This window comes from Vanacampus margaritifer, chromosome 18 (assembly GCF_051991255.1).
Source record: "Vanacampus margaritifer isolate UIUO_Vmar chromosome 18, RoL_Vmar_1.0, whole genome shotgun sequence".
NCBI lineage: Eukaryota > Metazoa > Chordata > Actinopteri > Syngnathiformes > Syngnathidae > Vanacampus > Vanacampus margaritifer.
Window position 1 is genome coordinate 16,717,963 of NC_135449.1, and position 27,644 is coordinate 16,745,606.

The window sequence follows — 27,644 nt, forward strand, 5'->3', positions numbered from 1 at the left end:
TAGATTACAGTGAATTACTGTAAAAGTAAACACAGTAGGTAACTGTAATTTATATACAGTAAATACTTGTAAAAAAAATACAGTAATTTACTGAGATTTTACAAGAACTAGCTGGCAACTTTTTTGCCAGTTATTTCCTGTAAATTCTACAGTCAATTCGTTACAGTGTAGTTTTTAAAGAAAATAGTCTGCTTTTTGGCTACTGCCAAGGTGCACTTGAGCAAGGCATCGTCACTGCAGTGAGGTTTCCGTTGGAGTCCTATTTTTTAAATCTTGACCTTATTTTTTTTTCATAGCCTTGAATTATGCTTCAATCAATTAATTCCACAAAAATGTAATAGCAAGAATAACAAAAAAATATATTTCACTGTCTGCCTGAATGCCAGCACAACAGAAATTAACATTAGCTAACTTCCGAATGAACAGGCTTTTGAATTTACAGATATTTATTTGGCAGAAAGGGTTTTCACATAACTAACTGTAGTCTGGGTTTAAACCAATTTTGCATTCTATATCACACTTGAGGCAAAAATAAAATCTAATGGGAACCTTTCCATTTGGACATACATGACAATCCCATCACATAGCAGGATGATGTGCTTCTCTGTTGTGAGGGGTTTTGGCTATTGACAGGGTAATCCTTCAGTCATGACAGTGTTATTCCAAGCAAGCACTTGCCTACAGACGTTATATTACCATAACCAAATCCATTTTATATTTTATCTTCAAACCGGACTAATAAAAAGTAACAACAGTCAAGTTTGTCAAGTCAACATGTCTCAAATCAAATCAAGCCAAGACAAGACCCAAGTTTTTAATTTTGCCCGAGACAAGTCCAAGTCCACATTGCAATGACTTGAGCCCATCTCTGACATAATGCAGACCACTGGTCATAGCCTGAAAGCTTACAGCCATGAATGAAGGGAGACATTTTAAAATTTTAAAATTCTAACATGAATTCTTTAACAATAATGAAAGACAATTTCCATGAATGTGATTGAATTATTGTATTTCTGATTCTGTCTGTCATAGTGGATGAGGTCCAGGCTTCCTGCTACAGAATCCTCAAGAGCCTCTACTTTCTGGGAACTAATGAAAGCATATATGTAGAGAGGTATGTATGCCATAATAGCTTCATCAATAGGCCATATATTCTTTTTTGTTCAGTTATTGAAAATAATCCGTAAAGCAGTCAATTTTTTAGTTTGTCGGGGTAATTCTTCTAGACTGTAGAAGCAACTAAGCACTCATAGTAACAAAATGTTGTCTGCGTTTGTTGGGCTATTTCTTTTTTTGAGAGCTCAGTATTATTCTTTCAGCAGGCTTCCCAAGTCAACATGTCATCATCGCTTTTTTCCCCCACCTGAAATCTGTTAAAAATCCCAAACCCTTCACCTTAATCAGATATTTCAGAGTCCCGCCAGAGTAGTGAGGTTGTCAGAAGACCAGAGGAAAGATTAAAGGAAAGAAGGAAGGATAGATGAAGCAGAGTGAGATCCACAAACACCAGCCTCCATTTTTGAGCTTGTAGGGGTAGCCTCCAATACTGTAGAAGCAACTAAGCACTTATAGTTACAAGACGTTGTTTGTCTGCTCGTTGGGCTATTTCTAATAACACACTTTTAAGGAAATCATTGATATACTTACTGTATTATGCATTATTTTCCATTTCTCTTTGTCTTTTCCAGACATCGGCCAGCATTAGGAAAATGTTTGGCTGCTTTCTCAACAGCCTTCCCGGTTGCCTTCCTTGAACCTCACATCGATAATTTCAACAACTTCTCCACCTACAACAGTAAAAGACCTAAAGACAGAAATGGTACAAACTTGCTGAAAACACACACACACACGCTTATTCAGATTTATCATCCATTTGCAGTACATATAGTAGCAAAACAAAATAGCACTTTGTTTCAATAATAGAATTCTGGGATACAGTAATAGGTTAGTCCATCCATCCATCCATCTACCGCTTATCTGAGGTTGGGTCGCGGGTGCAGCAACTTTAACAGGGAGGCCCAGACTTCTCTCTCCGCAGCCATTTCGTCTAGAACCTGCGGGGGTATCCCTAGGCGTTCCCCCAGAGAGACATAGTCTCTCCAGCATATCCTCGGTCATCCCCGGGGTCACCTGGCAGCGGGACATGCCCGGAACACCTCTCCAGGAAGGCGTCCTGGAAGCAATTTGAACCAAATGCCCGAGCCACCTCAACTGGCTCCTCTCAACAGATGGCTCGACTCTGACACCTCCCGGATGATCGAGCTTCTCACTCTACCTCTAAGGAAGAGCCCGGACACCACGAGCTGTGGGTTGTGACCAAAAGAACAAGATCCCGGATATAAGCGGCCGAAATGAGTTTCCTCTACAGCAGAGGTCCCCAACCCTGGTCCTCAGGGACCGGTATCCAGCCTGTTTTCCATGCCTCCAACAGCCAACACAGGTGGAGATCGTTATCAGCCTTCTCCAGAGATTGCTGATTAGCTGATGATATGAATCACCTGTGTTGGCTGTGGGAGGCATGGAAAACAGGCCGGATACCGGATACTCTCTCAGCCATACAGAGACCGAACAGCCAGTATCAGGGGGTTCTCTACCCCATACTTCCCAAGCACCGCCCCACAGGACTCCCCGAGGGACACGGTCAAACACCTTCTCCAAGTCCACAAAACACATGTAGACTGGTTGGGCGAACTCCCTTGGATTACCCTGTTTAGGGTGTAGAACTGGTCCACTGTTCCACGGCCGGGACGAAAACTACACTGCCCCTCCTGAATCCAAGATTCGACTTCCCGGCGGACCCTTCTCTGCAGCACCCCTGAATAGACCTTACCAGGTAGGCTCAGGAGTGTGATCCCTCTATTCCTGGCACGGCATTGCTCATTGGTAGATTGGTTGTCTCCCATCCGTGAAGTTGTGGGTTTGATCTTCACACCGGGTGACCATGTCAAAGTGTCCTTGAGCAAGACACTGATCCCCGATTTGCTCCCAATGGACCTGGAAGCGCCCTGCATGGCAGCAGCTTCACACTGGTGTGTGAATGGGATGCAGATGAAAAGCGCTATTTAAAGCAGTCCATTTGCCATTTATCTGGAACACACCCTCTGGTCACTCTTCAGGCGACCTGCATAATACGTTATATAGTATAATAAGCAATATGATAGTGAAACATACTTTTTCAGTGCACGCCATCCAATCAGAGCTTGAGTGACACATTATGAAAAATGTGGATGTTCAGCTCAACTCTTTAGCACACACTGTGGCCGTATTGTTTTTGTTGTTTTTCAAATTTGTTTTATTAAATAAGAACAAATCAATAATGACTGATTTTGTTTAGCTTTCAGTTAATACAATATATTGGCTGTGTAAAGAAGAAAACAATTGTTGCAAATTATTAGGCATGGAAACTGTTAAACATTATTATTAAAACCCCCCTTCCTTTTTTTTATTTGCTAGTCAATAATTCACTATTTTCCATATTTTGTTTACTATTTTTTAAGTGCTTTGTGTGGCATAAACTGTTTGTATATATTTTTAAAAATATTTTTGTTGTGCATATTTTAATACTTTCCATAACAGCTCTTGGTCTGCCAGACAAGGTCGTAGACATTTGTACATTGATTCCAAATTTGGAGAGGTCTCTGGAAGAAATCATCGAGGTGGCAGAGTCTGGAATGAAATATACTCAAATGCCTCATGTAATGGAGGTAAGTCATCAAATATATTTTTCTGTTAACTGGTCTAAAATAGGACACCTACCAGTGTGTCGATGATGAAAAATGATTTCTTTGGCAAAGCCTAACTGCAGTATCCTCTGGTGGTACAGCAACAGGTTTTTGATCAATGTTTGTATTTATGCAGGTGGCTTTACCAGTTTTGTGCAGCTACATGTCTCACTGGTGGGAACACGGACCAGAGAACAACCCAGAACGAGCAGACAGCTGCTGTACATCTGTGACCTCTGAACATATGAACATATTACTTGGAAACATTTTGAAGATCATCTACAACAATTTAGGGATCGATGAGGGGGCCTGGATGAAAAGACTAGCTGGTAATCCCAATGGCACACTGATTGTACATCTTTGTGGCTGTTAATGTGTGTGATTGTTATATACTAGGGATGAGACGATCCACTTCTGTCACGATCCAATCCAGATCCCGATACTTTGGTGGCAATCAAAATACGTATTGCGATACTTTAAGAAAAAAAAATATATATATTTTGGGGCTTCGGGGTGGGGGGCTACTTAAATATTAAACTATTAACCTTAAAACGTGTATTTAAAAAAGGGATCATCATTCTGCCAAGATTACCCATTTTTCACTCATAAACTCATTGTTTGTTTGTGTGTTTTTTAATTAAGAAAATTATATCAGCATGCATTTTTTATTTAATCCGTTTTGAAAATTCAGAGGAAAAAAAACCTAATGTGAATTGTAGGACACATTGATCATAGACACTTACAAATATTACTCGGAAACATGTCTTCTGAGCGTCGCTTTACCATCGATTGGGAGCGGGGCGCCCCGCCGCCGGGCACCTCTTCCTGCGGCTGTGGCTGTCGCAGGCCACCTCGACCTCTGTTCCCCCAGGCGCAGAACGAACGCCGCCCCGATCCATGCGCCCGCAGGGCACTTAGCGGCTGGCAGTGGAAGACCCGTTCACCCACACGCAGCGTGGCCCCCGGGCTCGGCCGAGGCAGCGACCTCGAAGCCTCGGCGAGGCAGTGGCAGGTCCCTCCCGCGCGCCGACCGCCTCCCCAAATCCTTGCCTCTGACCTCGGACCAGACGAGACGACCGGCTGATTTTTTTTTTCCTATGGCTAGAAGCTACACTTTGAATTCATAAAATCTATGTAAGGTGGAGTTCACTAGAAATTCGACAAATAATGGACCTTGGCAAGGGAACGGAACTTTGCAGGGTTTTCGGTCTCCACGATGTTACTTGGGGAGATTTATCCATAGTCGCGTATAGTAAGGGGCAAAGCTCCTGCTGTGGTGGACTGTGTGAGACGTTTTGCGTCTGATGGTATAGGGGTGCGCGGCCACAGACCCGCGCGTGGCTCTAGCCAGAGCATAGAGTCCCCCTGACAACAGTCTGACGAGCCGCAGGAGGACAGTGCCCATGGAATGCCTGGTGGATTATGGAGAGACCAGCTATATTTCGGCGTACAGAGAGAGGTTCCACTGGGTGGTTTGAGAATATTCTTTGACACTCGTCCTGTAGCTGGTCGAAGAATTTTAGGACATAGGCTGGTGCTCAATTCCACACAGGGGAAGCATATTCAAAGGTACTTCTGATTCATGATCTGTACAGATGGGAAAGACTTTCCGCAGAGATGGAGCTTCTGCTTCTGTACAGCCTATCCAGCAAACGTGCTGCACTTTTTGCTTTTTCGACAGCATGGGGCACCCAACTCATGGCGTTGTTTATTGGTCACCCCAAGGAGGGTGATGTTTTCTGACTTCTCAAGTGCAGTACCTTGAAATATTACCTGGGGAGGGGGTTTGGCCTGCAGATCTTTTTTTGCGGGACACAATCATGCTCTGGGTCTTACCAGGGCAGAACGTTACCTGCCACATCTCAGCCCATTCTGAAACCCGTTTGAGATAGTCACTGATTTGCTGGGCACACTGCTCACGATCGTTTGGAGATGGTATTACCATTTTTAGCATTGTGTCATCAGCAAACAGGGTGAGAGATGCTTGCTGGATGACATCAGTGATATCATTGATGAAAGCGATGAAGAGGGTCGGGCCAAGGATTGATCCCTGGGGTACTCCTGCCCTGAAATTAGCCAGAGCAGAGCTTTTACCGTTGATGACTGTGAACTGACAGCGATGAGACAGGTAAGAGCGTAGAAACTGGAGCAGTCTTCCGTGGATCCCAAACTGATGTTCTAGCATCATGAGAAGTCCACGGTGCCACACAGAATAAAACGCTCAGGAGATGTCCAGAGCAACAACACTCACTTCCTTTCATGATGGATGGTGAAGAGTATCACAGCAGTCTTGAGAAGGATAACAAGAGGGTGGATGGTGGAGCGGTGTCTTCTAAAGCCATACTGAGAATTAGGCAGGAGGGAATGATCTTCAAGTGTGACATCATGGAGTCATTTATAAAAAAAAAATTAAGCATATTATTAAGTGGAGAAGAAAGAACAAAACCAGATTCCCTCAGTAGCGGCGAGTGAAGAGAGAAGGAGGCTCCGTTGGTCTTTGTTTGCAAAGCGAACATATTAGCTAGTAGGCTAGTAGGCTATACTTTTCAGTGGCGCAGTGCTGCCGCCTATCAGTTTAGCAGATTAACATATGACTGGCTATTTGTAATGCAGCCGGCGTTGTACACACTGCACGGCAATGTAAGATATCGAAAAGTGTCAATACTCACTTAATGGATCGATACTGCGGATTGGGATGAAAAGTATCTTAATATATTGCCAAACGATATTTTGTCCCAGCCCTATTATATACCCTAGTGTTATACTGCAGGTCAACTTAAACAAATCTTTCAACGTACAAAAGATTCAGATAAAATGGCCCAATTCTATTTGATTATTGAATCAAATTTGAATCATTCCGGGCGGTCGGAATGATAACTGGTTAAGTGATTAACCCTAATGTTAGGTTTGTTTCTCTTGTCAATTCAACATGCCGTGTTGGCATGTATTGTTACTCGTGTCAGAAATGGGAAAAACACATCTATTAAACAATTGAATATCAACTTCATGGTTAACCAATTTATTGCAAATATTTGAAATGAACCATTTTAATTGTTTTTTACTGGTATTGGGCCAAAACCTTGTAGGCTACCTGCAAAATAGACCCAAAAACAACAACATTTGTTCAACCATTAACATTTCATCATCAAAGAGAGCAAGCCATTTTCAACACTTTAAATTGGTCAATAATTTGTTTAAAAAAAACAACAACAACAGGTGTAGACTGACTAACGATATAGATTTTTGAAAAAAATATGAAATTTACCAAATTTTGACATAAGCGGTTTTAGCCCGACGCAAACCATGTGTTGATTGGCTTTAAAGTGCCTTAGTAACACATAAACAGACATTGACCCGTGAAAACAAACGTAACATTAGGGTTAAAATCATGTTTGCCATGATGTTTTTATTGATATAACTTTCATCATCAATTTATCAATTATTTCTGTTTATGTATTTATTTTTGAAAATGTATACACATGATCAAATTCAGAATCAAAATTTGGTATTAGTTTTACTCAGAGGTGGGTACTTCTGTTTTTCCATCGGCCCCTGGTTGACTTAGGCACACATTTTCAGCGAGTGCTTTATACGTACTGAGAAGAAGGACCATCTGTACTGACTCGGATCGACGGATGAAAGCCTGCTTCATTCGGCGCTCAGTCTGAGTAATTTTTTTTAGGCTTGCCGTCATACAGTACTCGCCAAAAATGTGGGCATCCGCCAACAACAGGGCCCACAGAGAGACGCAAATGCCCACTTGTGGTTTCACTTAATATGGGAACCTGCACTGTCACAAAGTAAACACTAATATACTGTAATCATGTAAAATATTATGACTGTTTATCATAAATTAGCACCAAACAGATATATGATTTGCTTACCTTCATGGGGCTCAGCTCTCAATTGTTCCAATGTACAGTAACTATGAACTTACTTTTCACCGTAATGGTTGTGCTGTGAAATTTTGCTGCCGTAGGAATGAATTTTTTTTGGGGGGGGAGGGTTTTATCATGGACCTAAAACTCATTAAATTTTCTGTGCACATCAGGCTTGGCAAGCAGCCCCAATTGTACGTTTCACTTAGATCTAGTCTCCATCTAAGTTGGAGGCATATGAAACAGCCTAGACCAAAAAAAAAAAAAAAAAGTATCTTGGAGCCATATGTTAAACCCAACATGAAGTCCGCCATTTTGAATTTACTTTCAAATTATGCCCCTTTTTTGGCCTATTATAAAGGTCCCATTTTTAAAGAACTTCCCCCACAGATTGACTTGAATCTGTGGGTGTTTCATCTAAAGATATTCCAGATGAAATTTAAAAGCAAAGCTTTTTACTTCACCGCATGTTGTTGTTGTTGCTACGCGCTGTTTGCCAAGAAAAAGTATGCTGATATGGTGGTCTACAGAGGTGTCAAATCCAGGTCCAGAAAGTAAAACTGTAACACTGCCCTGCGTGCAAGGAGACTGAGCAGGATTTGCACAACAGATACGTTTCACTTCGATTGTCTGTTTCGCGTGCAGACGTTACACTTTCTTGACGGCCTTTTTTTCCGGGGAATAGCAAGTAGCAGACTGTACCCACTACTCCGATGAATATGCATTGGACTCGGGGCACTCTTCGTCGTCCGAGTGAACGTCCGCCTGAGCGTGCTCGGTTGTGCTCCGCGTTTTCCGGTGTTAGCATCGCTAGCCCGTGAACCTTTATGACGTCGTCATAGCCGCCGCGTTAGCGCTTCCAACTTCGGCGTCAACCTCGGAGTCACCATCATCATCATCGATGATGATCATCGTCGTCATCAATGTGCTCTTTAGCATTGGTCGATGCCTTTCGTCTTTGAAAAAAATTCCCAACTGTGAGCTGCTTGCAACCGGTCGCCATTGTTCGCTTCTTCAGCCATCTAGCTCTGCCTCACGTCTTCTACTGCCGCGTCAATGCTTCCAACCTCGGAGTCACCATCATCATCATCGATGATGATCATCGTCGTCATCAATGTGCTCTTTAGCGTTGGTTGATGCTTTTCGTCTTTGAAAAAAACTGCTCGAGCGTGATCTGCTTGCAACCGGTCGCCATGTTCTCTTCCCTTCCCCAGCCATTGTCCCCTCTAGCTCCGCCTCACGTCTTCTACTGACGCCTACCCAATCTTGTCAAAAGAGAGTCATTGCTGCCATCTAGGCGCCAAAAATAGTCATTAGGCTAACTAGATCTGCTTGAAACTTTCACCACAGCTGGCCAAGGCTTTCCTCCACCCGTTTCAAAAAATTTTTTTTTAAAAATTGGATGACGTATTTTAACATCATTGGCGGCCCTCCGTAGGTTTTTACTTGACGTCTTTTAACGTCCATGGCAGTGAAAGAGTTAAAAAAAAAATGACCATGTATACTAAGGCTTTTATTTTGTTTAAAAAATGGCCATATATAGTAAGGCTTTTTTTTTCCAATCAAAAAATGACCATGTGTAGTATTTTTATTTTTTTGTAGTATTTTTATTTTATTTTATCATATACATACAGTGGAACCTCGGAGTTTGAACGTCTCGGAACTCGTACAAATCAAACTTCAACCCAAAAATCTGAGTAAAAAATGCCTCGGAGTTTGAACTCATTTTCGGAGTTCGAACACCCAAGCAAAGCAAGCTAAGGCGAACGTACCTTGAAAACGGGTAGCCGAGTGAAGCCGAGCAATGCCGACTGTTCACATTGCGGTAGTTGAGACGATGCACTGCTCATTTCCAGTCAGATAGTGAATACTCCCGGAGGTGCTCCATACTCGCGAGTGCATTTAGATTTTTCCACAACAATTTTCTTCGCCATGGGTCCAATAAAAGACAATGGTGCCAGTGGCAGCAAAGAAAAACATACAGTGCTACGAACCACAGTGAAATTAGGAAGGAGATTATCGCGCTGCTGTAACTACCAAGACTACTTCTGTAAATACTGGCACGGGGGCCCCCTTAGCTGTTCAACAACGTGCCTGACGTTAAACATTGTACACAAAGATCGCTTAGTAGTCTAACAATATGCCCAATGTAAAATACACAAACTCAGCACTGAACTGAAAGCAAGCATTAACATAGCATTTATCATCCACTGATGCCATCACACCACAAGAAAAAAGGTAAGGTATTTTTTATTGTTTAAATACTGTACAAGGTGTAAATGTAAAAAAGATAAATATTAATTAAAATAGGAATTTTGTGTTTTTGGAGCTTGGGAACGGATTAATTGCATTTACATTATTTCCTATGGGACATTTTTTTCCGGAGGTTGAACAAATCGGACTTTGAACACTTCGCAGGAACGAATTATGTTCAAACTCCGAGGTACCACTGTATATTTAAAAAAAATCACCATGTATTTTAAGACTTTTTTTCCTACAACAAAAAATTATCATGTATAGTAAGTTTTTTTTCTATCCAAAAATGACCATGTATATATAGTAAGTTTTTTGTTTTTTAATAAAAAAAGGAATAGACCCCAGGATTTAGCGAAACTTGTTGATAATTAACACCTCTCTTTCCCTCCTAAGTGTTTTCTCAACCAATCATCAGCAAGGCGAAATCTCAGTTGCTCAAGACCCACTTTCTGCCTCTGATGAAGAAACTCAGGAAAGTGAGTAGCGCTTTGGTGAAAGTAAAGAGTGTATGGTTTCAAATGGTGCCCAAACCCCCTGGGTACCAGAAAATCCAAACAATACTATTTTTGTTAGCATGTTTCCTGGAGAAAAATTATGTTGTTTATGGATCCAAAAAAAGACTCCCCAAAACTCACTCTGTAACGCCCCCTGGAAAATCTTTCCCCGTGACACCAATTTCACCAATCAACATAATATTGTGTGGCCATGTCTGTCATAATGGGATCAAATAAATAAAAAAGTCTCAAGAACCTATGTATCAAGTCAACCATTTTGCAAATTAAAGCAGGCAATTTTAGGCAAATAGAACCAAGTATCCTCGACAAATTGGCGATGATACCCTCCATCAAATTTGGGCAGATCATGGCATCAAAGTTTGGACGTATTTTCATGGAGTAACCATTAAAACGGGTTGGTGAAGATCCTTTCATCCATCATTGCTGCTTTGATATGAAATGTAATGCTGTAAATGGAATTTTTTAGCATTCAACGTATGTTGTGGTCATTGTCGCTATCAATGTGAATCCTCATATTTTTATATATTTTTATATCATATTATGTAGAAAGCAGCAGTTGTCCTGATGGATGAGGAACAAAGCAAGGCAGAGGGCAGGGGTGAGATATCAGAAACTGAGCTTCTCATCATGGACCAATTCTCAGTTCTTGTCAGAGACCTCTACGCTTTTTATCCCCTTCTCATACGATTTGTTGACTTCAACAGGTAAAATGGATTTGGTGGTTCTGACACATGAATGAATTCACTGTAAATTATATTTAGTGTACTGTATTATTCACATACTACAAAAACATTTTTTGTGATTTCAATTATGAAGGACTTAAAATCAATTTTGAGTGTCATCAAATTTGTTTATATACTGACAGGGCCACATGGCTGAAAGAGTCTAATCCTGAGGCAGAAGTGTTGTTCCAGATGGTAGCTGAAGTTTTCATATTCTGGGCCAAGTCTCATGTAAGGCAGTGAAATCATTAACCATGATGGGCTCACATAGGCAGATAACATCGTTGTTTTATTATACAGAACTTTAAAAGAGAGGAGCAGAATTTTGTGGTTCAGAATGAAATCAACAACATGTCCTTCCTCATCTCAGATTCCAAGTGTAAGATGTCAAAGGTATGATATATCACTTTCATAACCAAATTCTCTAAATAACCAAGTAATATAGAGGGATTCACTGATTGTTTTGAATTGAATGTGTTTCAGAAGAATGTCATTCATCTTTATCGAATTAATTTAACAGATATATTTGGACGACAGTCTGACAGATTGATTAAGATTAAAGTCAGAATTCTGAGATTAAAGTCAGAATTCTGAGATTAAAGTCAGAATTCTGCCTTTGTGACGTAGAGCTAAGAATTGTGGGAGTCAGGATTCTGAGAATAAAGTCAGAATTCTCACTTTAAAGTAATAATTCTGTGGTTTAAGTCAAAATTATCACGTTAAAATCAGAATTCTGTAATTTAAGTCAGAATTCTGAGAATAAAGTCAGACTTCTCCCAACCTTTTTTTTTCTCTTCACTGGCCTTAATCCTCTTCCGTAGCATTCATAGTTAATAATTTTAATCCAAACTTTGTTTGCATATCAGCAAAGCAAGCAAACTGTAACAGGACACTTACTCTGACAACCAGTGCCTTCAATTTACAAAATACTTTTTACAGTTACAATATTGTTAGTGTAGACTTTTTTCATGTAACTTCATCTCACATACTGAATAAGTGGCAGACAAGTCTACAAATTATTCACATTATTGTGATTTATCTTTACATGTTGTTGCCGTATAGGGTCATAACGATCAATTATTTTGTCATTTTATGTGTCTATTGTTTTCAAACTCTGCTATAGGGAATAGTTTCCTATCAGGAGAGGAAAAAGTTGAGGAGAAAGGGAGACCGATATTCAATGCAGACCAGTCTGATCGTGGCAACCCTGAAGCGACTGCTGCCAGTAGGACTGAACGTTTGTGTTCCTGGTGAACAAGACCTCATTGCTCTTGCTAAAAACCGATTCTCCCAGGTATTAAACAAAAAACAACTTGTAAATCATTATTTTTCATTTACCTTGTGCGTTGCATTTGTAGTTAGCTATATCTATTGTAATCCATTTGAAAATAAATACTGCATCTTCAAATCCTAAATATGGTTTAAAATTAATCTAAATTACTCTTGGGGATTGAACACAGGTTATCCCAAATGTCTGCAAACATACCTTTGCAATGATAAAATTCTAAATTATACAGCGCTTGCACCTCTTGTTTGAAAGGCTACGACGTTTTTTATTTTGACAGAAAGACACTGAGGACGAAGTGCGCGAAGTCATTAGAAACAACCTCCATCTACAAGGAAAGGTAAAAGTCATTCACAGTTTGCTTTGTAAAATCATGACAGCAGAGACTAACTTTGCCTTTACTCATTCTGGTAAAACTGTAACCGCCAAACCTATTTACCCCAAAAATGCTGAGATGGATTCACTTTGGACTACCGGTATTTAGATCAGGGATTCTCAAAAGGTGGTAGTAGAGTGGCACACTTGAGTGGTACCTTGAGAAAATCACTGCCCAAGTACAGGTTAGTTGTGTTTAACTTTTTAGTACAATTTTCCTATACTTAATGACAGACTGTTAAGCTTATTGAACATCTAACCAAGCGACAGAAAATATTGTAACAAAGTAAAAAAAGATTTAAAAGAGAAACCTTATAAATGGTAATCATTGGGCACATGTTAACATGTTCAAAAGGGAGTAGGAAGTAAAAAGCATATCTAGTCTTACACCTTATTCTTTGTATATTTATTTATTATTTATTTTATAATAGATTATAAGTAAAAAAAAGATTTAAAAGAGAAACCTTATAAATGGTAATCATTGGGCACATGTTAACATGTTCAAAAGGGAGTAGGAAGTAAAACACATATCTAGTCTTACACCTTATTCTTTGTATATTTATTTATTATTTATTTTATAATAGATTATAAGTAAAAAAAGATTTAAAAGAGAAACCTTATAAATGGTAATCATTGGGCACATGTTAACATTATTATTATTTATTTTATAATAGATTATTCATATAGTTTATCGTAACAAAAGAAAAATACAAAATATAATGACCCTGCACATATATACAACTGCACTTCGGCATGTGTGTACTACATAAGCACACACACTAACACATTTATAAATCATTATTCCCTCATACTCACACATACAATATTCATTACACTCAAACTAGTATGTCTCAAAATTTACATTTCTGACATTTTGCTGACTTGTCTGATTATTATTATTATAGTTTTTTGTACTTTGCTTTTGAACATATGTTTTTTTTTTTAATGAACATATGTTAAAACAAAGCAATTGATTCACACCTTTTGAAGTCAGTTCCAAATTTAGTCCACAAATTAATAGGGATGTAACGATATCCAAACATCACGATACGATAAATATTGCAATAGGAACCTCACTTTACAATAATCATCCCAATATTGTGGGAAGGTTGGCAATACAGGGCGTGCTCAAGTTACGGCAGAGTTCCGGTCCTTTTCCTATGATGGTGATTTAACCCGAAGGGGAGCTAATTCAACAAATACAAATACGGAAATGTGACGCGCCTGATAGCGAGCCGACCTGTTAATGGATGTCCGTTGTTGGAGGTAACAACAACAAAACTTTGCATAACTTTATAATGGCGCCGTAAAGCCGAAACGACGTAGGTCTCGTACGACGTAACTCGAGGACTCCCTATATAAAAAAGCCCCCGGCAATGTGTACAAAGTCCCAATATTGTAAAAACAAAAATAAAAAAATACAATTAAATAGATTTTTTTAAAGCTCATATTGTTGTGTTTGACTGAAGCGGGCCAAATTTAATGTTTTTTTTTCATTTTTTTTATGGAGATATTGAACAATATTTGCTGGTATGACTGATTTATAGGAGTGATAACCGCTGCAGCGGTCAGAACATTCCTGTTTAAAATTTAACTGCTCTAATGAACTAACTACTAGAGCAGAGGTGGGCATCGAGGGCCGGAGTCCTGCAGGTTTTGCATGTTGCCCTTCTTCAACACAGCTGATATATGATCAGCTCATCAGCAGGCTCTACATAAGCCTGATAACGATCCCGTTGATTGGAATCAGCTTGTGTTGGAAGTGAGAAACCTCCAAAATCTGCAGCACTCCGGCCCTCGAGGACCGAGATTGCCCACCTCTGTACTAGAGGGTGCTAGAACTGCACAAAAGGAATACAACATTTTTAATGGATGTGCTGCTTTTAATATTGTGACATAACGACGACGATATTATGGCACTTAAAATCACGATTTGCCGTTACTATTACATCCCTACAAATTAACACCTCTGACAGAAACACACCTGTGCATATTTGTTCTTATTTTTGATTTTTTTTTAATAGACACTGGTGCCCCTTAAATTATAGCAACTCTCTCTAATTCCGAACAGCTTCTGAGTATTGTTGCAGAGTAGATTGTTGTGTACTTTGTACATTATTTGTGTCATTTTAAACTCAACTAGAGCATAAAATTTCATCGTGTATCATTTAATAAATAGGGAATTTGTTGGGTCTGTATAATTTGATTTATTAATGATTCTTCCTCTTTTTATTTTTAAGTTAGAAAACAGGGCGATTTATTCTATAGGCATATCCCCATTTTTCCACACAATTGGTCAGATATGGTAATAATAATAAATAATATATTTATTATTCAGGACATCCTTTGTTGAGGATCCCTATGATTTTTAAAAATTTTTAATTTACATTTTCCTTTTGCCATTATGTGTGATTTCCAACATAATTTTTCATCAATATCTACTCCAAGAAATTTATTTTCATATACTCTTCTATTTCAATTTAATTGACCATACTTTTGGTGCTAGGTGCTTGATTTCTCTAGTGCCAAAATCTATAAACTTAGTTTTGTTTAAATTTATTAATAATTTTGTCCGTGTTTTGGTCTGACACTGACAAAATATCATTTATAAATATCAATAATATACAATATGAATAGTTTAGGGGCTAGGACAAACCCTTGAGGAACGCCACGTGTGATTTTCAATTGTTTTGATTGTATGTTGTTGAACTGCAAATACGATATGTTATCTAAATAACTTTTAATCCATTTGTATGCCAATCCTCTTATATTGCTCTAATTTATTTAATAATATACTGTGAGCTATATAGTTTACAGTAATAGTTAATGTTCAAACCGTGCATAAAGTTAGTGACTTGCAATATTATTTTATCAACTCTTGGGCATGCTATGCTACTGTATTTTAAACATTGGTCATTATGGTGGTACTTAGAGTGCTCTGTATTTAGGTGGTACTTACTGTAAAAGGTTTGAGAATTTATGATTGATATAGAAAACGTGTTTATTTGTGTACGTTTACAGTTGCAGGACCCTGCTATTCGGTGGCAAAGGGCTCTGTACAGAGACATTCTGAATCACTGTGATGACACCTTTGACCCCGAGAAGAATGTGGAAAGAGTGCTGGACATTGCTCATGTCCTCTTCCACCTGGACCAGGTTATAGTTAATGTTCTCGCTATTTAAAAACTTAGATAGAAATATCACTATTACAGTTCAATATGTATATATATATAGGGTTAGTAAGACTGGATGGACAAATTTAAATCGACATTAAATTTATTTTCAATGTATCGTTACATCCCTGGGTATTAATAGTTAATAATAATCTAGTTAATAGAATATTCTTCTTAAAAGATGGCTCAAGATAGTATATTTGCAGTATTGCAGTACAAACAATCCACAGAAAAGATCATTTTTCTTCTAAACATCTTCTATAGGCATCATTTAAGTTTTCTGTTTTCACTCTTTTTTTCTGAAAACATGCATGAACTATAAAGTTTTGTTGTCCTTTCAGGTTGAACATCCTCAGCGCAGTAAAAAAGCTGTGTGGCACAAATTACTGTCCAAACAGAGAAAGAGAGCCGTAGTTGCTTGTTTTAGGATGGCTCCTCTCTACAATCTGCCCAGGTAGATTATATGTACACCAGCGCACACAATCAATCATATAAATATATATTTATTAAGGGTGTCAGGCGATTAAAATTTGTAATCGTAATTAATCACATGACTTAAATAGTTAAAAAAACTCAAAAAAAAAAAATTCTGATTTGTCATACTTTTGTTAACATAAAAATTGGAAAAATGTTAAACTAATAATCTTTTAGTTATTGATACAGTAATATCATAATCATAAAATTGAGTTAAAATAAAAAAAAAGGGCTGTAAAAAAACGAGTGTGATATTGATTTGTGTTGAGGTAATTTTTCTGCTACAAAATGGCATAATTGTATTTGTAAGACGGTGACAGCTCAGTGCATTTTTCTTTTCATATTAAGAGCTATCTCATCTTTAACATGAAGTAACTTGTGAAATTCTGCACATTTGTAAAATTGTAATAAAAAACCCGTCAACCCAGTCTCCACAAATATATGCATTATCATCATGTGGACGAGTGAACTTTAAATTAACTCAAAATTAACGCACTAATTCTGACACCCCTAACATATATATATATATATATATATATATATATATACAGTATTATCGGCTATATTCCTACATTATATTACATGCAAATAATTGAGTCTGTACATAAATCTCTTTCAATCTAGGCATCGGGCTGTCAACTTGTTCATCCAGGGCTATGAGAAATCCTGGATTGAGGCAGAAGAACACTTCTTTGAGGATAAACTCATAGAGGATCTTGCTGTAAGTTCATGCTGCATACAGTTGCATCTTTAGCACAACCACATTCAGATTTAGCAAATTCTGTTTCCAGATATATTGTGAGTGTTTTATTGTCGCAATAAAACAAAAAAAGTATAGTCCAGTCCTAACTAAGCCTAGTTGCATGAACTGATGAAGTCTGCTTGGATGACAGGCGAAATAGCTACATATTTAAGATAAATAATGATGACGGACATGAACCAAATCCTATTTCTGATATGTGGCTGACTGACCGACATCCATGATTAATTACTGTTCATTGTTCGCCGACATGGGAGGTGAGTGCACAGTGGCTGGTGATGTGGCATTTAATATTTAGCAAAGGGAGGGTGGTAGGGATGGCAACCGAAACGAAAATTAATTAAAATTAAAACAAATCAATTTAAATGCTTGATCCTCAGGGTGTGGACCTTCTCCTTATTTAAAAACCTGACCGAAAAGTATTGGCACAAGCATCCAAGTAGTACGCGATGTGTATTTTAAGTTTCTGAGTTTCTTTTCTCGCAAAATTGCGATTTTATAAAGTGTCAAATTTGCGATTTTTTTTTCTCGGAATATTGCCGCCACCCTCTAAAAAAAGTTATTTATACGTGGCCCACGCAGTCGTACTAAACACATGATTATTGTTGTTTTTTTAGCAAGGTTGAATGAGGGACAATAGCAAATGCTGATGTATTTCTAGAATATTCTTGTATTGAACAGTACTAAAAATGTCTTTCAGAAATCAGGCGAACAAGAGCCATTCGAAGAAGGGGAGGGAATGAAACATATTGACCCACTACATCAGCTCATCCAGCTTTTCAGTAGAACAGCTCTTACAGAGAAGTGGTGGGTTTTACTCAAGTTGCCTGTTGAAACAAGGTTTTATAGAATTTATGAATCAAACAAGTTTTGACTTGTAGTAAACTGGATGAAGATCATCTCTACATGGCTTACGCCGATATTATGGCCAAGGTACCTGCCAAATGAATGTTACAATCAGGTTTATTACATCAAGTCTCCAGAGTTTATTCACTGGGTTTCTTTTTCATCGCCCTTCTCAGAGCTGCCATGATGAAGAAGATGAAGATGGGGAGGAAGTGAAAAGTTTTGAAGTAGGTTTTCATCATTGTTTGGTTTGTCTATCATTGCCAGTCAAACATGTCCCATCCCCCATTTTTTATGAATAGGAAAAGGAGATGGAAAAGCAGAAGCTGTTATATCAGCAGGAAAGACTGCATGATCGCGGAGCTGCAGAGATGGTACTTCAGACCATTAGTGCCAGCAAAGGTTTGGGTTTTTCATTTGTATTATTCTTAATTCACCTTTAAGAGTTATACGTGAAGAATTAAGCAATCATCAATTTAATAAACAAAAATTTTAATCATACTTGAATTAATGATGAATGAAATGCATGAATGAAACAATCCAGATCCAGTACAAAATTGTACATGTACCTTGATTGAAATCTATTGTGATATTAAATTACATGGGATTTGAGGAAGTCTTTTTGCATAGACTGAGGATCTACACGTGTATTAACTGAAAAGCAAACAAATAAAGTATCAGTTTGATTCCATTGAACCAGGTGAGATGGGTCCCATGGTGGCATCAACCCTAAAACTGGGCATTGCAATTCTCAATGGAGGAAACTCTACAGTACAGCTGGTACCAACCTTATTGTCCATTTTGTCCATGTGCTGCATTTTAAATTGTACTCAATACAAATAGATTGTCTGATCTCTGGACAGAAAATGCTGGATTATCTGAAGAACAGAAAGGACGTTGGCTTCTTTCAGAGTCTTGCTGGCCTCATGCAGTCGTGCAGGTAACAGTAAAACTATGTAAAAAGTTTATGGTTAAACATTTTATCTAGACTAGAATATATTTATATTAAACTGGCCATTATTTTTATGAATAACCTGAATGTTCCTTTTACTTGATTTGTTTGCATGTTGTCTTTAAGTTTTACAAGATTAAACTATTTTCCCCAGTGTTCTAGATCTAAATGCATTTGAGAGACAGAACAAAGCAGAAGGACTGGGAATGATCACTGAGGAGGGATCAGGTAAAACGTATATCAAATATGTTATACACAGTTTATTTTAACTCTTTTACTGCCAAACGTTATCCAAAAAACAACCCCTACAGTGCCAGCCAATTTCGAGCATTTTCACTCATATTTCAAGACAAACAGAATATTGTGTGCTATGACTACATAAACATGGTGGATACCATATGAAAGTTTGGATACCATTCTCTCATCAATTGACGTTATTGGCGGTTTACAGTAAGTGTGTCCTTAACGTTAATTGATGTTTTTGATGGTAAAATAGTTAATTGTCTTGACTCTGCAATATTTACCAACTACAGAAATTATCCAAATAAATCAGATTGTTAGTGCATGAATTGTGTACAGGTCTCTTGAATCACCCCACAGATTTATAATTGATTTGTAATTAGACATAATACACATTTTTTACAATTTAAAGGAGGTCTCGGGTTTCTTTTTTTTCTTTTTTTCTTGGGAGAGCTCAGTATTGTCTCGGGTTTCTTAATAACCTGGCAAGTCTAGTTTACCATGTTTGGAAATTTTGATTTGGGGCCTCACTTGACATTCCGAGGGCATTTTAGCAGTAATGAAGTAATATAACGTGTTACCTATTATATTTTCGTAATATTATTACTACTGAGTCCCATAACACATTCCAATTTTGGGACCACCGCACAAATTAATAAGGAGGTACCGGTCCATTATATCATGTACAAAATAAGTTATTAACTGAAATAATTATCACGAGTACTTACAGAAGTCACACATCAAACATTAGCGCACTGTCTGTAGAATCTCTCTTATACTACATGCTTTACAGTATTTTACGATAGTCAGCGTCTTACATGGCTGAGAAGTCCTAATCACACATATTCAAAACACAAGTCAAAACAAGTAAAAAACAAAGTTTAGAAATGTCATTATGCTTTTTAGGTATGATTTGAATGAATGTGCCATCAATTGCAGTATGCAAAATAGTGATCACTCTGATTGGCTGCGCGCCAGCAAATCATTTCATCTCTGGCTGAAGACCTCCGTTGGCTGGTGATGCGGTCGTTTATTTTTATATTTTCCATTTGTTCATTAAATTCACCTGGAATCTTTGTCTGTCTGTCTATCTATCTATCTATCTATCTATCTATCCATCCATCCATCCATCCATCCATCCATCCATCCATCCATCCATCCATCCATCCATCCATCCATCCATCTTGTTAGACCAATTTTCAATTATACGCCATCTATCACTATTATTTGTTAGACAAACGATCAGATACACTAGTATTACATTAAGTAATACATTATGGTGGTATTAATAAATTGAACCCCTATTGGTAATATAAATGTATCTTTCCCATGTGTCTAAAATTGATTATGTTGAGAATTGTATGGTGTCTGGGATTGTTTATGTACTGGAACAAATATCAGTTCCAATATTTATATTTGATATTTATATTAATCAAAGGCAGTGATCTCACACTATAGAGTCGAAACATTTAACATTACACCCCACATTATAGTTAAAGATCCTCATGACAAGTTATCTTTACCAGCAACTATAGTTGCAAAATTTGCATTTTCCTTTTGAAAAGTACAAATCATTATTAAATCAATAAATCCCAGATTACACAGACGGTAATATTGTAAAGAAAGTACATTACACTACGTACATTCAAATGCAAGTAACTAGTAATACGAAATATATTCCATTTTTGTCGTAACTTGCCAACACTTTTTCTGTTACATACGATACGATATGATCTACTTTTATTTTCCCCGTGGGGAACTTTTTCCTGGACTCCGTCCAGCTGCAGTTTACAGTAAAGAAAAAAACAACAGAATAGAAAGAGATAAAATTTAAATTAAATAAGAAGTGCAGCAATAAGTAGAAGACTTCCCAGAAGTCTTCACAGAAGTATACATGTGTAGAGAAGTACATACATGAGGACTGCACACATATACACGCACACACTCCTATATATATATATATATATATATATATATATATATATATATATATATGTATATATATATACACACATGAGTATGTACAGCACGGCTGCATATATTCCAATATTCCACACACACAACATTGCACCATATATCTTATTGCACTGAGTTAATGTTAAGCAGTTTGATGGATGTCGGAATGAGTTCTTGTAGCGGTTCAGCCTGGTTCTGGGGGCCCTGAATCTCCTGCCGGAAGGCAGTAGCTGGAACTCATGATGCAGAATGTGAGTCGGGTCAGTAACAATTTTCTGTGCCAGTCTGGTGACGGACCGCTCATAAAGCATCTGTAGGGAAGGATGATTCCTGACCCCCATGATCTTCATGGCAGTCCGCACCATACCGGCAATCTGTGACCTTGACTACACAGTCAGGTTTCCGTACCAGGCCGCAATGCCGTATCTGATGATACTTTCCAATGCAGCCCGGTAGAACAACAGCATGATCCTCTGCTCCACTCCATAGACCCTAAGTCTGCGTAGGAAATAGAGACGCTGTTGGAGTTTGGAGCAGCATGCATACATGAATCTTTCTGTGCTGGGATCAAATCCAAATTTGCAAATATACCGTATATGGTTGATGTCATCGTACTTCATTTACGACACCAGCGTGCATCAAACCCTCTGAATCTTTGCAGAAATTAATTCTTTGAATCCATTATTAGGGTCCGAGCAGCGACCGTTGCATTTTTTTCTTCTCCTCCTCCTCCTCTTCTTCCTCCTTCTCCTCCTTCTCCTTCCACTACTCCAAAATGAATCTCATTGTTGGGGTCCTAAACATGTTCGAAAACATTCACCGGGTCTGGCAAAAAATTTGATTTTTAAGTTGTCATAAACGATGACAGCGAAATGGCTCCGTAGCGCCCCGTACAGTGGAAAAACAAAAAACAACCCATGCATGTTTGACCTTGGGCTTCGAAAATTGTCAGGTACGTGGAGCACCCCCAGATGTACAAAAAAGTCTACCGTGGTCATTTGATAAAAAATGACATAATGAAACAATCAAGTCAGAGGGCACTTCAAATAATTTATTGTGCACTGATCCTGCCTTACTTGACCGATTGTGCTGACATTTGGGGGAATACCTACAGTATATAAGCCGCCTACATCCCTTGATGGTACGCCAGAAAAAAGCAGTAAAAATCAAACACAACGCTCATTACAATGCACATTCACACGATTTATTTATTGGCATTGGCTTGCTTTAAAAAAAATTATATATATAAAGAACTTATATTCAAAAGATATACTGATCAAAATCCATAAATTCGGACATGATGACATTTGCACATAAGGTCACAATCTGGGTGAAAACCCTGAACTGTAAACAAGGCTTGGTGTTCCTAAAAACACACACAGTTGAGCCGTTATCTTTCAAGAACTGTTAGTCACTTGGGAGCTGTTGCGTCTTTGAAAAGCCAGCCCCTCCCTCCTGATTGCTAAAATAAGCACTGATTCTAGCCTGAAAACTGGTCTTTAAGTGCTCTGGAAAAAAATATTCTCAACAATGAGAACTGGACCTGGACAACGCTCATGTCCGGGTGGAACTTTCATGTCTGGATTTGCTGAAGAAATTTGGGGAAGAAAGCGGCCGCTGTGTCTTGCCCCACTCAAGACGCCGAGGACATCTACCTGTTCATCACGCTGGTGGATGGGATGCTTCTGCTAGGGATCGGAGCCCTCTGGCTGCATTGAATCCTCAGAAAAATGCAGGATGGGCAAAAAAAGGCAGTGGAAATTTCCACTGTGGCTCTGAGCACCATCACTGGAGTGCAAGCCGACTTGTCCAAGGCCTGTGACAGGTGAAGAACAACCGAGCAGCATCCAACATTGCCATGAACAGAATGGCAATGAACTTGTCTACAAAGCTGAACAACCTGGAGATGATTGCTCATCGGAAGGCAGCGATAAACAGAAATCGAGACGAGGAAGGAACCGACTGAAGGTTGAGGTTGAATGCCGGCTGCCATTTATCCTTAGCTATCCAATGCTACTGGACCAAACTGATCAACAGGAGAACAAATCAACGTTTTGATCAACAAACTTTATTGGGACGACGAACACTTCCACCAATCAACAACTTGATAATCCACACAACTATACGTGACGAATTACCACTCTGATTTTCTGCGTCCTTTTGCATTCCGGGAATTAATAATAATAATAATAATAATTATATATATATATATATATATATATATATAGTATAGTATAATATAGTACATTTCTTGAAAACTTCTTGGGTGGTGGCCAGTTTACTTGGGTGGCCCGCCGAAGTATTAACATGGTGTGGAAAACGGGAAACACTGTATGTATTTTAGTGTTGCACTGATACCATTTTATTGGCCCCCGTTACCGATTCCCCTACCAGCTGTGCAGTATTAGCCAATGTCGATACAGTACCAATACAGCGCCGTTTGAAAAAACAAAAAATTTGAGTTTAAAAAAAATAATATTTCTAAATATGGTATAACCAATTTGATCTTCACACAGCCTTGCTTCCAAGTGTAACACCAATATACTGTAGTTTTTTTTAATGTGTAGAGTACGTTTTAAGGCATTGTAATGTCATTTACACCATTTTATCACAGTCTTAATTTAGTCTTTTCAAAAGGATTTCCTTCTTCAAAACTAATTTAGAAATGTACCCTAAGGTGGTTTTGTGAAAACGTGTTCCATAATAACAATATTAGAAAATTAATTGTGCAACTCTTTTCCCTGAATGTACAACATTTATGTATAACATTTTTCTTTGTTTCTTTCTCTATTTCTTTCTTCTCTTGTTGTTTTTTAAAATTTTGTTTTGTTGCACTGTTTTCACTTCCTCAGTAATCGCTCTTGAGCGTGGTAATTATGCCTTCACGCCATTACTTTTGTGGTGATGGGACACTCTTTGGTAGTAGATGTTCACTTGTGTCAGTTTTGTGCAGGTGTTGAGTTTAGATCATCTATTGTCATCCTTTTCTTTGCTCTTTATGTGCTTTAAACTACTTCTCTGCCTCCGTGTCACCATTTCTCACATATTTGGCCAATGAACTCACTCTTTTATTTGGAATCTTTTTTTTAGATTTCATCTTAGACTAACAAACTGATTTTAGAATGACTTTGCAATGATTTTATAATATAGAAATTATATTTTAAGAGGAGTCTAGGTAGTGGTTATAGCACATGGCTACTTCTCAGGATTTGTACAGTATCTGGCAGATTCAAGATATTGCTAATACAAATATGGCAGTTACTTTCCCTGTGCCCATTCACTCCTCACTACATTTGTGAGTGTGAGACATTATTTTCATTTCCCAGCAGCATAAAAGTTAAAATTGTAGTAAAAGTGTATGACGCAATGTACGCAATTATTAGTAAAAGTAAATCGTTAGCCAACATATTTATTAGGCGACTTTAGCAAGCAACGCATCTTGGAAACCTCCCTTGAATAGTTCCTCGACTTGAACGTCACTTCACAAGATTACTAGAAATGGACATAGCAACCAATAAAAGTTGAAATACAGTACTGTCCACCATAATGTGACCATTCAGCACGAAAATAAACAAGACGGACGGCACAGCATCCTACCTTGTTGTATAGTAGCAGCGTGCACCATGATCGGTAAACACCGCGGTGATGGTTTGTAATCCAAATCGAGATAATCTTCAATTCCAGAATCTCTTTCTTTGACAAGTCTATTTCTACTCTAATGTAAATGAACTATGCACTGCCCATTTCACCATGCAGGGAGAGACTCAACAATAGTAGCAACCTACCCACTGCTGCACCTGCAGCTCCCCAGAGTGATGTGAGTCGGATAAGTGTCAAAGTTGTGAAATGCCATTTATGTGATAATGTAGGCCAATCTATTAATTAACTATTTAATTAATCTCGAGAAGTGATCAAAATAGTTCATTATGTAGTAAATTTATTAATGTAAATTTACTACATAATGGCCCACAGCCGCCGCTCCCCCCACAACCACCTCGCCCCACACCCGCCACCCAACACAACCCAGCCCCCGCCGCCCCCAAATTCTCAGACATAACCCCCCCACCCCACCAAAAAAAGCCGGCACAACCCCGACCCTCAAATCCCGGGGGAAATCCCCGTACCCAGGAATCAGTGCCAGAGAAGGGCCGGACAGCAGAATAGCGAGGGCACCCGTGCCCACCCCACCTCCAACCGCGTGGTGGGGCGGAACACTGGGGACCCCAGGCCCGGCTGGGAAAGGTCCCGGTCGTCACGCCAGCGAGTTTGCCAGCTCGCCGACTGGCAAACTCTACCCCTACACCGTGGATGTGACACCACCCAGTGTATATACAAGTGTGTGTAGTGCTACACCAATTGCCGCAACTGTTGCCAGACCAGGCCAACTTATGATGGAACGACAAATCCGCACCACAGTTCCGGTGCTGGAAGAGACGTTGTTGCCACGTCCAGTCAACCCACATGAGGTCAGCGCTAAAGATGCCACTGCAGAGGAGCAGTATCGGTTCTTCTACAACTGGCGACACTCAGCTTGCCCACTCCCAGAGCTTCTACCTGGTCAGGACGACAGGGTCAAGATCGATGGGGAGAAAGCGTGGAAGACGCCGGCTAAAGTCATCAGTAAGTCAGTGGAGCCGAGATCCTACTTGATCGAGACAGACGACGGGGCGGTATTGTGTCGCAACAGGCACCATCTCCAAGCGGTTCCGGGAGCTGCCCACACCGAAGAGCAACTGCAACAGCCGGGAGCCAAACCTGCTTCACCACGTCAAGTCTCCAGTTCTCCAGACATGACATGCGTTGGTCCTAAGGAGTTGATCATTGATCCAGCCATCACCAGTTCCTGGTCAAGAGTCTACTCCCGAGCCGACAACTCCATCGAGACCCACGAGGAAGACCGCATGAGGTCGGGAGGTGAGACTTCCTCTCAGGTACCAAGATTGAGGGTCGTTTGGCCATGTCGTTTGGCTGATATGTTAATGTTCATGTGTTCAAAGACAGTTTATTACTGGTTACATTGTATTGAAAATAATCCTTTTTTCAGACGGAGGGCAGTCTACCCCAAGGATGTCTGATGTTTCCTTAAGTGTGCAATAGTAAAACAAATGTGAATTAGGTGGTGTTTTTTTTCTTTCAGGGATAAAAGAAAAAAGGGTTAGATGTTTTGAGATTTGTTTTATGATTGCTCTAGGCTACCATACTCGAAACGTCATAGTGACGTAGCAGGAAGTTTGTGAGGAGTAGGAGTCTGGGCGGGAATGGGTATATTGTTGCTGCACTGATTTGGAATAAACACTGTGTTAAACTCAACAAGGCCGGGCTCCTTTCTCATGACAGGTTTTTACTTTGAAGTTGGACTGCGTGGTGGCGTGACCGCTAGCTTGACTTCCCTTTTCGATGTTTCGGCTCATATTATCAATGTTTTCATTGAAATTACATATTTTCTACCAACATTATCGTAATGCCATCCCAAAAGTATATTTAATTGCTAATTTAGGACGCTAAGATACCGCTGGTTAATTATGCCGTCATTGTATGATATGTCACAAGTCGCCGATGTTAGTGGCTAGCAGCTAGTGTTGGTATTGGCAACGAGTGCCTGACTTGCTTTCTTTACTTATTTTTCAATGTCCTGGACCTAGGCTCACTCTCCATGCTTAAACAACGGGAATGTGCCTTAAATTGCACTTTGCCTTTTTCATTATTAAAACAAATAATAATATTAGAACTTTCTCTATATTTATTTTATAAAACACCTTTGCCCATTAAATAAATAAATAAAACATTAAACTGAAAATGTCAAATATAGCCATTTAGATTTTAGGAACACAACTTTAATCCATTAATACCTTGTGATTTTATACATGGACATGTATAAAATAAGAATGTATTTGACTCATATTGCACTTAAACTTGTGTTCCTAAATCCTAAATTACCATTTTGAGTTGTTTTATAAAACAAATGAAGATGAAGTACTCTTTATCTTGTTCTTTTTTTTTTTTTTTGCTGATCCAAAAAAAACAATTTGTGACTCATATCTGCAAATCCAAAACATGACTTTTGTGATCAGTTGCTGTCACCGTCAGTACTTCAGTCACTACTGTCTCTCCTGTGACTGTCCTAATCACCTAAATGGTGTTAAAGTAGGCGGAAGCAGTGGCCAAGAACTGGTGTCTAGACACTATTGGCAAAGAACAACAGTCGGCAAGTTTCCACTGTCACTCACATACTGAATATCGTAATATATCATTGAGAAAATCTCTGGCAATATATTGAATATTATAGATATCATGTACCCTGATATTATTGTTATCGTGGGCCACATATCGTCACATTATCAAATTGTGAGTTACCCGTACTGCACAGCCGAAACGAAGGCCAGCCAACATTTTGCTTTGTTCTTTCACACGTAGGCGCGCATGGAGAAGACAAGTATATCAATTAACATGCTAATCGCTGCACTGTCTGGAGTTTTTTTTTCCACAAATG

At 38.9% G+C, this 27,644-nt stretch overlaps 2 protein-coding genes across 3 annotated transcripts in view; both read left to right on the forward strand.

The window, feature by feature from the left end:
• ryr2a (ryanodine receptor 2a (cardiac)) overlaps positions 1 to 27,644 on the forward strand; it is a 233,607-nt gene that overhangs the window by 157,704 nt on the left and 48,259 nt on the right. For both annotated transcript variants that reach the window (XM_077550282.1, XM_077550284.1), the window contains 20 exons: positions 1,033 to 1,114; positions 1,689 to 1,819; positions 3,577 to 3,704; positions 3,859 to 4,051; positions 10,250 to 10,332; positions 10,918 to 11,075; positions 11,237 to 11,324; positions 11,394 to 11,486; positions 12,217 to 12,387; positions 12,659 to 12,718; positions 15,775 to 15,909; positions 16,268 to 16,380; positions 17,025 to 17,121; positions 17,861 to 17,967; positions 18,042 to 18,093; positions 18,183 to 18,233; positions 18,309 to 18,408; positions 18,707 to 18,786; positions 18,870 to 18,946; positions 19,113 to 19,186. In XM_077550282.1, the coding sequence (XP_077406408.1) occupies positions 1,033 to 1,114; positions 1,689 to 1,819; positions 3,577 to 3,704; positions 3,859 to 4,051; positions 10,250 to 10,332; positions 10,918 to 11,075; positions 11,237 to 11,324; positions 11,394 to 11,486; positions 12,217 to 12,387; positions 12,659 to 12,718; positions 15,775 to 15,909; positions 16,268 to 16,380; positions 17,025 to 17,121; positions 17,861 to 17,967; positions 18,042 to 18,093; positions 18,183 to 18,233; positions 18,309 to 18,408; positions 18,707 to 18,786; positions 18,870 to 18,946; positions 19,113 to 19,186 (2,073 nt within the window). The remainder of the gene's footprint in view (positions 1 to 1,032; positions 1,115 to 1,688; positions 1,820 to 3,576; positions 3,705 to 3,858; positions 4,052 to 10,249; positions 10,333 to 10,917; positions 11,076 to 11,236; positions 11,325 to 11,393; positions 11,487 to 12,216; positions 12,388 to 12,658; positions 12,719 to 15,774; positions 15,910 to 16,267; positions 16,381 to 17,024; positions 17,122 to 17,860; positions 17,968 to 18,041; positions 18,094 to 18,182; positions 18,234 to 18,308; positions 18,409 to 18,706; positions 18,787 to 18,869; positions 18,947 to 19,112; positions 19,187 to 27,644) is intronic.
• Positions 19,206 to 27,644, forward strand: part of LOC144038112 (uncharacterized) — a 9,119-nt gene continuing 680 nt past the window's right edge. The window contains exon 1 of the mRNA XM_077550285.1: positions 19,206 to 26,068. Within this exon, the coding sequence (XP_077406411.1) occupies positions 25,543 to 26,068 (526 nt within the window). The 5' untranslated portion in view covers positions 19,206 to 25,542. The remainder of the gene's footprint in view (positions 26,069 to 27,644) is intronic.